The following is a 12,790-nucleotide window of genomic DNA, read 5'->3' on the forward strand; positions in this document are numbered from 1 at the left end:
GGGGCGTCACAAGGAGGGGGGGGGGGGGGGAGTGGGACTGGCCTGGACTTTAACTATTGAAAAATAGCAGATGTACAAGCTCGCAGCGCGGCACTCTGTGCCTTGCTGTGAGCTTGAGTAGATCTGCTATTTTTGAATATATGTATTTTTAAGCGAACATTTGTAACTCTCATTTTGATTCTGAGGGGGTCCCTGGAACTAAATATTTTGAGATGGGGGTCCGTGGCCGAATACATATCATTTTGGGGGATTTTTCATGATTTTTCAAAAATAGCAGATCTACACTCGGTGCTGTGCTGTGAGCTTGTATATCTGTTATTTTTCAATCGTTAAAGCACAAAATAATGCGTATTAATGCGTTCCCAGTCTAAATGTGTTAAACCCTCTATGAAGAACATTCATGGGGGCCCACAGTGAATCCTTGTTCCCAGGGCCCAGGATTTGGTGCGACACCCTTGTATTATGGGGGGGCTCTATAAGCAGGGAGGGTCTTTTTGGGGGGAGGGAGGGGGCTGGCAGACTGGTGTTGCTCAGGCAGGCCTGGCCAAAAGAACAGCAGCACTCCACTCTCCACACCACACCATCTGCTCCAAGTGCAGGGGATACAATGGACCCTCACACTCAGGCAGGCAGGGAGAGAGAGAGAGAGAGAGAGAGAGAGAGAGAGAGAGAGAGAGAGAGAGAGAGAGAGAGAGAGAGAGAGAGAGAAACAGAAAGAAACTGAGAAATGTATATCGTCGTTGTCGGGGTGGAAACCCTGTATGACCAAAACCGTTTGTTTTGTATTCATAATTTTAAAAATTAGTTAAAACAGCTGCTGTTTTCACTACTTTTGTGCAACAGACTTGTATGGTGAAGCAGGGCTTTACTTTAAAAAATGTACACATTTGAAACTTGGAGATACGAGGTTTCTGCCCAACAGTGACGATATACAGTTAGAAACTGTAAATAAGTGGTTTTGCAGAGAATAGCGCACGATTCCTTCCGCAGTTATATCATATTTCCCCCCAGTAAGTATTAGCACTAAACGTTTAAACGGAGAGAAAAAAAAGCAATATTAAGAAGCACAAATGTTTGCTCTGAAAGCCACGAACACAATATCAACTCCCTTCAGCCGAACAATTAAGGAGCTCCCATATCTCCTGATGAGGCACTTTCGACTCCAATTCACTCACAGCTTGCAAATGTAATTGTGATTGGACTTAGGGGTGGCGCGCGACGCTATTATTTTGCCATGATGGTGCCCTCATACCAGCTGGCCCACCGTTCAGCCTGCCACATCTGACAAGACATCATCATTCTCACAACACTTCCCCAAAGCCCAAAGTCATGAGAGGAAAATAGCTCTGCTCCACTTCCTCATTCCAGGTGTAAGGACAAGATATTCTAGAGTCGGGAGCGGGAGAACAAATGAGGAAATTGATGGCGGCCATCTGCTCCGCCACGCTGCCGAAACGCCGGTGAACTTGAACACACCTCACAAAATGTCTGACAAGCTGTTACAGCTTTATACTTCTGAGGCTTCCGAAATAATGATATTAATAGGAAGGAGAGAGTTACGGAAATAGCACAAAGCGCTACTACTACTCCTGCCTCCTGGTATAGCTGTATCTCAACAACAGAGCCTGCTGGGTAGATAGAAATCCCAGCTGATTAAATTGTATTTAAAAACACCACTTTTTTTCCTGAAAGATTTACAAAGCTCACGTCTGGTAAATGACAAACTTAGTTTTTAAACGTAAAAAAAGAAAAGAAAACGTAGAAAAGAAAAGCGCATGGTCATTCCATCTATTCTTCCTATTTAGGGGAGTATATCTGTTAATGCCACAGCATCTGGCATATGCGGTTATTGTTTGATTGTTTTCTGGATTGACTCTCTCTCTCTCTCTCTTCATTTTCTTTTTTCATCCCTCCATCGGGAGACGGTAGAAGCAAAGGATTATGGATCTCTGGGAAGCGCTCACCCTTGGGTCAGAAGACAAGACAAGGCGAGGTAATGAAAGATAAACAGCTCGCTGCAAACACCTGTTAACGTCCGCATCAAAGAAAAGACAGGGAGGAGGAGGAGGGGGAGGTGGAGGGGAGCGAGGGAGGGAGAATATAAAAAAAAAGGTATTTGGCTGCCAAGCAACAACCGAAGGGCCCCCCAGGCTGTTGACAGATCTTTATGAAATGAAAAAAAGGAGAGAAAAGAAAGGACAACGATTGCTTTTTACAACAGGGGTGGGTGATAAGCAGAACACAAGAGACAGCGCAAGCAGCAATCATAAATATACATCTTTACTGAGACCTCAGGCGAACCATTGCTGTTGCTCTGTTCTCTCTTACACACACAGGAAGGCACGCACGCGCACACACGCGCACGCACGCACACACAGACAGTCAGAAAGACTCGGCCTGAGGTAATCAGGTAATCATCACCACAACGCAGCCACACACTTCCAACACAAACAAAGCCTCCGACATGTGTAAAAACATATTTACTTGACAGCATTTGCGATGCTGTGACTGGACTAATTTTCTCAACAGAGAAAGGAAGCCTAAAGCAAAACTCCTCCTGCTATGTGCAACTAGTCTAAAACTTTTATAAGGGCGAGGGAGTGTTGAGTGCTCAGGGGCTACGAAGGTATATGGGAAACAGAGGAAGGACTGAATGTATCCGTTTAGGCTATTAGCCCTCGGGTCCCCGGGGATTCAATCTGAGCCTCCCATAGGGTATAGGGGCTTTATCCTCGGGCACGATTGGGGCACATCGGGGTTAAGCTATAAGGGAGGCTATATAACACCATTGTGTGCCAAGTTTCTGGATCCTATCTCTCCTTGCTCTTTCAGACCATTTTTTTTTTACTTCATAAAAGGAATCGGGGGCAGCAAATGTCATGGGGACCTAATCTTGGAGAGTAAGTGATATGTGACAAGAGTGCTTTTAAAGCACTTAGGAGAGAGAAGATGGAAGGAAAGGTTGCTGTGGAGCTGCGAGAAGGAAGAGGTACTGAGGTCTAAAAATAAAATCTAACAATGCAGTATAACGGAGGGGAGCAGCAGCAGTAGGAGTGGGGATTGTGATTCATCAACAAATTCTACTGCTCCTTCTGAGGCTTTAGATTTACGCACAGGCACAAAAAAGAAATCGCCTTGTTTTTTTTTTTCCGTCTCTGTGTCGAGTACAGATGTTCCTACCTGTCTGAACGCGGGAGGAATGACGTTCGCGTTAGCTGGCGGAAAAAGAAAAATCTATAACGAACTACAATATCCAGCTGCACTCAATCGCAGGCTCTCTCTCTTTTCTTTTAACCCCCCCCCCTCCCTCGCCTGCCAACCACCCCACCCCCTCGGAAGACTAAAGTAGTGGTTCTCAAAGTGTGACAGGGAGGCAGCAAAATTAGTTACTATAGCATGAAAATCTGTTTGACTCTATAATAAATCAGCTATTTTCAAAAGATCTTGATATATATATTTAGTCTTTACAAAAACACACAAAGTGTAGAAACACAGATCTTGTATGGGGGTCCCGGGAACAATATCTTTTCAGATCCGTGGGCCAAATACATATTGACATTAATAAAGCTTGAGAAACATAGCGCTATAAAAAGGATACGTTGCTACCCGAGTAGGGCGAGATGTCGGCCATGTCCTGGAGGTCGCCGCACTCGGACTTGATGAGCGACAGGGAGAGGCCCTCGGCCGTGCTGCCCGGGTGGGTGGGCGAACAGGAGCGGTGGTGGTGGTGGTGGTGATGGTGGTGCCCCATGTGGTGGCCGCCGGACGCCATCTTGGTCCTCAGGCTGGTGGTCTCCCTCGACAGGTCCATGGAGTCGGGCGAGGAGCGCTCCTTGCCCGGGTAGCAGCCCGACGGCGCGCCCAGGTGACTCTGAAAGGGGTAGCCCATGAGGGGCAGGGGGAACGGGTGCCGGAAGGAAGGCGGGCTGAAGCCCATGGAGGCGGAGAGGGAGGAAGGGTGGAGCGAGGGGTGGTGGTGCCCGCCGTGGGCGCCCACTGCCGACGACTGGTGGTGGTGGTGGTGCTCGCTCGGGGTCTTCCTCACCACCAGGGGCAGCGCCTCCGTCTGGTCGTTGCCGGCCGAGCCCGGCATGCCCGGCATGCCCGCGAAGGAGTCCAGCGGGTTGGGAATGATGACGTCGCCGAAGCACTGCAGCCTCTGGTTGGCCGTGTGGAAGTTGGGGTTGTCTCCGTTGACGGCGGCGGCGAACCTCTCCGGCGGGACGGGGAGCGGCGGGAAGGCCTGCTGGGGCGTCGGCCGCGGCGGCTTGGCGAACACCTTCACCACCGTGTCCACCACCTGGGCAGAGGTGGGGGAAAACGTATTTACGTTTTGTACTTGCAATGTAGAAATGCTCTGTTATGAGTAAAAGTCTGCAATTCAAAATGTATTTGAGTAAAAGAACACAAGTATTGGTATCAAAATGTACTTATAGTACAAAAGTAAAAAGTAATCATTATGCAGAATCTCCCGTTTCACAAGTTTTCTAATGTATAAATGTATACAAATCTTTTGAAAAAAGTGACGCATTGCGAGCTTGTAGATCGGTTATTTTCAAACGGATATACAGTAGTGCTAAAGTGGTTCATGTATGTTTTGTAATAATAACTACAATGTAACTACTAACTAAAGTTGTCTAATAATTGTAGTGGAGTAAAAAGTGCATTATTTGTCTCTGAAATGTAGTGGAGCAGAACTAAAAGTATTGAAAATTGTAAACACTCAAGTTAAGTAAAAAATTCATACAAATTGTACTTAAGTACAGCACTTAGTTAGTTACTTTACACCACTGCACCTGGGTCATGGCCGAGTTGAGCTCCTGCTTCAGCGTCTCGGCTAGCTGCTTGCCCTCGGCGTGCATGGACGCTCCGGGTCCTCCCGGGCCCTTAGCGACGCGGCCTCCGAGGCCCTCTCTCCGCGGCTTATCCCCCTCGGCGAGGAGGGCCTGCTCCCGGAGCAAGGCCCGCGCCCGGTCCAGGAAGTGGCTCGGGTCCAGGTCGGACATCTCGTTGTCGGAGCGCGCGCCGTCCTCTCGGCCCCGGTCGTCTCCGTCGGCGTCGGAGCGGGCGGGGCTGTCCTCGGCGGACATGTTGCCCAGGTCGTTGTGCAAGTCGTTGTGCTCCGAGTCGTCGGTGGAGTCGTAGATCTGGAAGAACTTCTCCTGGAGCTGGCGGAGCTGCTTCTGCATGTCCTCCAGCTGCAGCTTGAGCTGCCGCCGCTCCTCCTGCTTCTGCTCCTTCCTCTGGCACACCAGCTGGGTGAAGCTCTGCTGCTGCTGCTGGGGCAGACGCTGCTTCCTCTTGTTCTCCCGGCTGCTGCTGCTGCCGCACACCTCGCCGCCCCGCGGGCTGCTGGGCGCCTGCTGCTGCTGGGACTGCGGAGGCGGCGGGCAGACCAGCTCCATGTCGCGGTCGCCGTCCATGTCGCGGTCGCGCTGCTCCCCGGAGTGGCGCGAGGCGGCGGGCACCACCACGCTGGGCGAGTGGCTCATGCCGCGGATGATGTTCTCCACGCGCGCCCGCTTGGCCCGCAGGTGCTCGTCGTTGAGGCGCTCCATCTCGAAGGCGCCCAGGCCCGGCGGGCGGCCGAACGGCGACAGGCACTCCTGGGGGCTGCTGTCTTGGGAGGAGTTGCTGCAGGCGTCCTCCTGGGGGGCTTCCGAACCGCCGCTGGACAGGCCCAGGCCGTGGAAGCCCACGTCTCCTCTCTCGCCCCTTTCTCCTCGCTCTCCCCGCTCCATGCCTCCTCCGTTCTTGGCCATGTTGTTCTTGAGGAGCTGAGAGATTATGGTGGCGCCCGGGAACGGCATCATGGCGTCCTCGTACGAGTTGGCCCTCTTCAGCAGCTTGCGGAGCACGTTGGACTTGGACTCGCTGTCGCTGGCCGAGACCACGCCGGGCCCGCCGTGCGGCTGCACCATAGAACACTCCATGGAGTCCGTGTCCGACCCGTGGTGGGAGTGAGAGCTCAGAGAGTTCATGGCACCGAAAATGGCTGCTTTGGCGCGGGCAATGTTATCAGTGGTCGTTGTGGCTGCTGCTGCGGGGGAGGCTGTGCTGCTGCCCACGGTCCTCTTGACACCGATGTCCACACGTCTTCGCTTGGTCTGTCTGCTCAGGAGGGAATCGCTGTCATGGTCCGGCATCACGGGCTGCTGCTATTGGGCCATATCCCGCCGAGCCAATCCTCTTGGATCAAAGCTGCTGAGTACCTGGGGTGTGGGGTAGGGAAAGGGGAGCATATAACACACAGATCTGTTACACAATAATTATGGATATTTGCTATATCTATGTCATTCACTAAATGAGGACCATAAAAAAGCATTTAAAAATGCATTAAATGTCTTTGAGACTAGACCACTTTGAATTCACATGTCTGGGAATTGCAATGAAATCGGTTTCAGATTGAGTGAAATAATTAAAAACATTTCCCTTCGGTGAATTCCATTAGCCGTGATATATGCACTGATATGTAAAAAGCTGTGGGGGTTTATCTCAAGACAGTAGCTAATCCCTCCCTGTGAGTCTCTCTACCCGGCCAGCGACATCCGTGATTACATTTAAGCAGTGAGGACCAATGATAGTGGGGAACAGGCTAGGGAACAGGAGTGATGGGGTCAGAATTAGGCCTTGGCTCTGAATTCCAGGGCAAAGTCCTACATTTTATCCCTGTCCCCTGTCACACGCCGCCTGACACTGAACCAGTTCCCACGGAACACAAAGCTGCATAAAATTATGATAATTACTTAAGTACTTGTCCTCATTTCCATGTTTGTGTGTATTGAGTCGTCATGGGAGCTATTAACTTGCTAAATCAAGTAAAAATGAATAAGGTTGGATTAAGATTATCCCTAAAATGTGGTGTAAACATGCCCAGTATTCTTACGGCCATTTGGCTGTGTCCGGCTCAGTCAACTATCTGACAGTCAATTCCACAACACATATTTTTTTACACGTTCTAAATTATTCTTAAAAGATTTTACAATGCTAAAATGTGTTTTCTTTTTTTCATTGCATAACTCAATATGGTATTAAATGTTGGGGGGAAAATGACATAAAAGAGAAAAACAATTAAATAAGGCCTATTGATTTTGGTGCCAGCCTGAGCTCACTTGAGGGTTTTCTTTTTGCTTGTCTTTTCATCTGGCAGGAGCAGTTAATTCTGCTCAAATGAATAGGTCACAAGTGTCAACTCTGGCAAGGAACGACCTAAAGCGCTCCACAAAAAAACCCTAGCGCTCTCTGAAAGTGAAACGTTTTGTCACAACCACACTGTGTCAATAGCCCTGTGTAAGCATTGGCTGCATGTCACTTGTAGCCAAATCCAGCCTAAAATGTGTGAAGTAATCAACGGGACATTTTAATCTCCGCAGTAACAATAAGGTGCATGCCAACAATTGTTGCCATGGCATCTATTTTTTTTTTTTATTTGGTAAAAGTAGTCGTTTGAGAATCTTTAAATGTTGGTTAAAATGAGGATATTCTTGAGTGTGTATTTGGCAAAAAAAGAAATAAAAGAAAATATATATAATATATATATACATTTTTTTTAATCCCAAGTAGAACATCTGACTGCGGAGAACTCATAGGCTACATACCAATAACATGTCGCTAGTAAATACACCATTAACTTTTAACGTGACATTTGTACATTATGTGCAAATATTAAACGTATTCCATGTTTGCACAAACAAATCAGTTATGAGATTGTATCAAATAAAACAAAAACATAGGATTACTGATTAATTTTACCAGCAAAAAAAATGTATCAACTTTTATTTGAAGTAATGTGTGAACAGAGGAATGAATGAGGAATTGACTTCATTCGCTGAGAGGGATATGTATGGAAATTAAACCGCAATGAAGTGAGCATAGGCTACACACTCTGTTAACTACAAGCCTCAAAGCCTCAATAGAGTCTTAGTTTTGAAAAATGTGCCACTGCACTTTCATCGCCATTGAAAAGTTGTTTTGTCAAAAGCAATTAACTTTATTTAACACATATCATTATCAATGCACACACACACACACACACACACACACACACACACACACACACACACACACACACACACACACACACAGTGTAATATTGGTATTGTCTATAGACCTACTTGTCAAGCATGACAGTGTGATGATGATAATAATAATAAAAGGAAAAGAAGAAGAAGAAAAAAACAGGAAATTATTTGATTTGTGAAATAAGAAGATGTTAACACGGGTGTAATTGAAACATGAATGGGAATATAGGAACAGCCAATATAAAACTGCAAAAAAACAAAATAGGGATATAAATTAAAAGTTATTTTAGTATATTAACAGTATTAGTTTTTAATAGAGAAAGGGAAAGCCTCTCCTATAAGCACTCACTAGTCTAAAATAAAAACACACTTGACTTTGACAAATGGCCCTGGCCCACGTCTGGACATCCATCTCCACAGCAGTTCAAACAAGGGTGATATATCTCCAAGAAAACCTTGACTTGAACGCCACAGGACCTTAACAATGGGCCGTGTCGTTATCGCTCGAAATAGTCGCCAGCACCTGTCTTTTCCGACGGCGCACCTGTCTCCCATTGCCCATGCGCACTCTATCACTTGGAAGACCTTTCAACAATTTCAAGGAAATATGAGCGCAGATGAACAATGAGCTTGGCTGCTCTCTGGAGCGCGTTAAATCCCCCTGTCTCTGCAGTCTGCACCCCTTCTCCCATCACTTTAAACACTGTGTAAGGCGATGCCCATAACAAACAAAAAGACAGCGAGAGAAGGGGGAGGAAAAAACAATATAGGGGTAATAGCCTATAATAAAGTTAAGGATTTGTTAAAATGCTGGTGGAAAGAAATGCAGTCGTCTTGCATCGGATATAGCCTAATAAGTGTAGAAATCACGAAATGATTTGAAAGTTAAAACAAAACGTCTTAACTTATCCTTTGTAAGGCAGGTTTTAAAAGGGATCGCTGTGTCCGTACACTTGGGACTGTGACTGAGGCTGGATGGCGCACCATTAGGCTACGCATAAACAGTTAGACGCACTGCTGCTGCTAACATAATGGGTAATCACAGTTTCAATGACAAAAGCTGCTTTGCGAAGAAGATTCCTATCAGGGTTAGGGCTAACAGCACAAACGTGTCTTTGCTTGCGGGTAGGTAAGTAAGTGGTTGACTGAACTGAAGCCTATATCCTTCGGGACAATGAAAAAAATTAAACAATGGCCAAATAAATGAAACCGCAGACACAACTTCATTAAGAGTTTCCGCCACCAAACAACGACGTATACGGACTAGAAACCCTACCTGGGAAAAAAAGGGGCGCATTTGCTTCCCAAACTTACTTTACAAAGTTGCAAATGAACCGTTTCTCTCCGCGTGATGAGGAAGGGTGGGCTACAACACGATCCATCCGCAAATCATCCTGATGATGATCCAAATAACAGATAGACACTCACACAACTCTAGTCACACGCTGACACCAAGAGAGGGAAACCAATTCGGGCGATAACGCCGGAAAAGACGTTGATTTGCTCTATAGGAACATCGGAATAAATTCCTCGGTTAATGGTTTTTGATTTGTTTTTTTGTTTTCCGCCCACCGAGCGCACGCCGCCGCCACGCACAGGAGAACAAGAGGGAGGTATCATGAGGACAAGGTTACTTACCCCTTTAGATGATGAAAAAAACCACACCAACTCCTGGATGGGAAAAGAGAATAACGGACAGGAGAGGACCGCTCCGCGAGCTCGCGATTATACTGGATCTATATAATAATTTCTCGGGGGGAAAAAAAGGTATCAGAAATAAAGTGACGGGATGAGAGAGCGATCCGCCGACTATCTATTCTATGGATAGAAAATCAGATAGAAAAAAGATCGAGGCTCTTTGCGAGTCGCTCTCCTATAATATTCCTCTTCTGTGTGGACTGACTGGAGAGCCCGACGTCGTGTGAGCTTGTGTGTGTGAGAGAGAGTGAGTGTGTGAGTGTGTATGTGCGTGTCTGCGGGATGCAGAGCAGAGCGTTTGATGCTTGCGCTCTCCTCCACCACTAAGATTCACTTTAAGACACGGCGCAAGGAAACAGGAAGACGGCGCGTCACCGAGCAGGCGTGATGTAACCGCTCCGCACCTAACCAATAAGAGGCGTCCATCCTGGTCCGGAGGAGGACAATGCACTGAACTTGACCGAAGAAGAAGAATGGCTGTTCTTGGATGTGAAAAAAAGAGAGAGAGAGAGAGAGTGGGGGAGAGAGAGGGAGAGAGACACACAGGGAGACTGAAAGCTCCTGACACTTTCTTCACAAATCAGTGACTGCATGCGCCAGTAAGAATCCGTTTTGTACTTTGAGATCTTATTGGGCAACTTGAGTTATGTTTTCTGCCAAAAAAAGAAAAAGTGAAAGTGAATCTTCATAGGTGCCAACATATATATATAGCCTATAGGCTCTCTAAGTTACATTGTAATTGTAAATCCATACCCAATTAATTATTATTATTATTATTTTTTTACATTTGCCTATATTATTTTATGTTTTAGGTTAATGTTTGTCTTTGTATTTGTGAATATGCCAACAGTATAGTTTCTGATTGGAAGACTAATTAAACACAATTTACAATTTCCCATGCGCAATAACTTTTGATAATTTCAAGTTTGTCCCATTTCCAAACTTCATAGTTCATAGCAATATTTTGTCATTTTCTTTTTCCCCCCCTCCTTTTTTTCTTTTTCAAACACAACACTAAAGTTTCATGAAGCCTAGGCCTATGTCATATAGCAGTCTATTTTTGGAGCAGTTTTAACATGCATGTTGACATGCATATATGTCTATGCGGCTCCCGTGAGCATCGGAAGTTCAAAGTGACATGGGGACTGCAATGGTTCCCTGGGCTTTTACCACCGCCTGATTTACGGCCGCCAACAAGCCAACGTTGTAACATCGCAAAAGCCAATTATGCTCTGGAATTCTAATCATTCCGGGGTAGCCTATATATATAAAGCAGAGGCTGTGTGAGGCCGTGCATGGTGAAATGTCATGGAATCAAATGGAACTTCTGGGTCTGCGGAGAAGATTTTCGCGTGCGTTCATTTCTCGGTGTGATTATCAAGCCGTTTAAAAAGCAGCATTTTTGGCCAAAGGACAATTCTGTTCCAGTGTGCAAAAAGCAAGATTCATGCAGGCTACACTGGATGAATTTAGATCGTTCGATTAATATCGCACTTGGAAACTCCACCTGTAACACACCATGGCCTTGTAGGACATACATCTTTCTAAATTATTACCTGCCTATAACGTCAGTAATATGACATTATTATGCGTTCTTGGAACTCGCACTCAGATGCACTATTTCCAATTAGCTACAAATTATCCACCGAATTAAAACAATTTAAAAAACAACATTTTATTTTCGTCCCCCTCCTTTACAACCTGTAGATCAAATCCATAAATAAATAATTATATTGCTATTAAATCCATTGATTTTTTATCTTCATGAATTTTAGGCGACTGACTGACTGACTGTGGGGCAGAATTAATGCTCAGTGGATACAGACGCTATTCGTGGATGATACAGTCATTTAAACTCATCTCTGCACGCCCGCATTAATGGAGGGGAGACGGGGAGAAAAGAAAGCGTATAAGCCTTAGGATTAGATATTGCGTGCGGGGAAGGAAAGAAATGCATTACATTAATATTGTTCTTAATAACAGCGATTGTTATTATGACGGTGGCTGATATTGTTGTATTGTTTTCATCATAATTATTAGACCTCTTATTAATGTCGTTAACCAAACATTTGGCTTTTGGCTATACAATATATACAGGCAATTTTGTACGCCCTTTTTCTTTATTCCCCTTATTCAGCGAATTGAGTCATTTTTAGCAAGTTAAATCTTTTTTTGTAATCTTTCCTTTGAACAAACAGGAATGTAAAAATACTTATAGGCTAATGAGAAATATATTTTCCAATGCCACCCCTCTCTCTCTCTCTGCGCGTGTGTGTGTGTGTGCGTGCGTGTGTGTGTGTGTGTGTGTGTGTGTGTGTGTGTGTGTGTGTGCGTGTGTGTGTGTGTGTGTGTGTGTGTGTGTGTGTGTGCGCGCGCACGCGCACATGTGTGGCAGGTGCCAAAAAGGAAAGGCGAGTCTCTTTTCCATGTCGCAAGCAAGTGTTTTTTAATAAAAAAAATTGCAACGAAGTCAGCAAAAGTTCTAGTGTCTGGAGTGTCTTTTCCAAAGCAGGTGTCACCGGCCGGCCCCTCTCTCCGCTCCCCAGACTTGCCCACACAGTTTGATGTGGCGTTAGTTTAGCTCCCCGCGGTGTCCTCCTGTGCGCACGTCAGTGCGCGCGGGTTGCGTGGAAAAACAAGGCCGCGTCGAACATTAAAAAGACCGGCGTTGTTTGGAAAAGGAAAGACTCTGTGGATGAGGTGTAGAGGAAGCTGTGTTCGTTAACACTGGGCACCTCTTATCGCTTTGCCCCCGTTCCAGGTGGACCAACGCTGCGTATATTAACGTCACACGTCCAGCACAAACCTTGTATCTCCAAATAAGTCTGCTATTTTCACTTGTTTTAAATCATTTTTAAAATGATGAATACAAAACGAACGGTTTTGGTTCATACAAGGTTTCCACCCGGCGACAAACACGATTTCAAACTCACTTTTAGTTTCCCCCCCCCCCCTCTTTCTGCGTCGAGTGCCGAGCCGTCAACACCTTGATGCCCACGGCTGATAACGCACGCCCAAAACGTGCATGTGCCACTGATGGCCAACTTTATTGACACATTTATTAGGGGTTG

At 46.1% G+C, this 12,790-nt stretch overlaps 1 protein-coding gene across 4 annotated transcripts in view; it reads right to left on the minus strand.

Annotated features, from left to right (window-relative positions):
• The window catches only part of prox1a (prospero homeobox 1a), a 59,354-nt gene extending 48,803 nt beyond the window's left edge, over nt 1-10,551 (minus strand). For 2 of the 4 annotated variants that reach the window (XR_013962865.1, XM_080745217.1), the window contains exons 1-3: nt 9,660-10,551; nt 4,797-6,212; nt 3,599-4,300 (exon numbers count right to left, since the gene is read on the minus strand). Coding sequence is in view for 3 of the 4 variants with exons in the window: in XM_080745217.1 (XP_080601343.1) it covers nt 3,599-4,300; nt 4,797-6,146 (2,052 nt within the window). In the remaining variant the exon portion in view is untranslated. Of the gene's footprint in view, nt 1-3,598; nt 4,301-4,796; nt 6,213-9,335; nt 9,628-9,659 lie in introns of those variants that run through there. The other 2 variants (XM_080745219.1, XM_080745218.1) reach the window with 2 other exon arrangements.
• Between the last annotated feature and the right edge of the window lie 2,239 nt (nt 10,552-12,790).

Source organism: Nannobrachium achirus, assembly GCF_963921795.1.
Source record: "Nannobrachium achirus genome assembly, chromosome: 16".
Taxonomy (NCBI): domain Eukaryota; kingdom Metazoa; phylum Chordata; class Actinopteri; order Myctophiformes; family Myctophidae; genus Nannobrachium; species Nannobrachium achirus.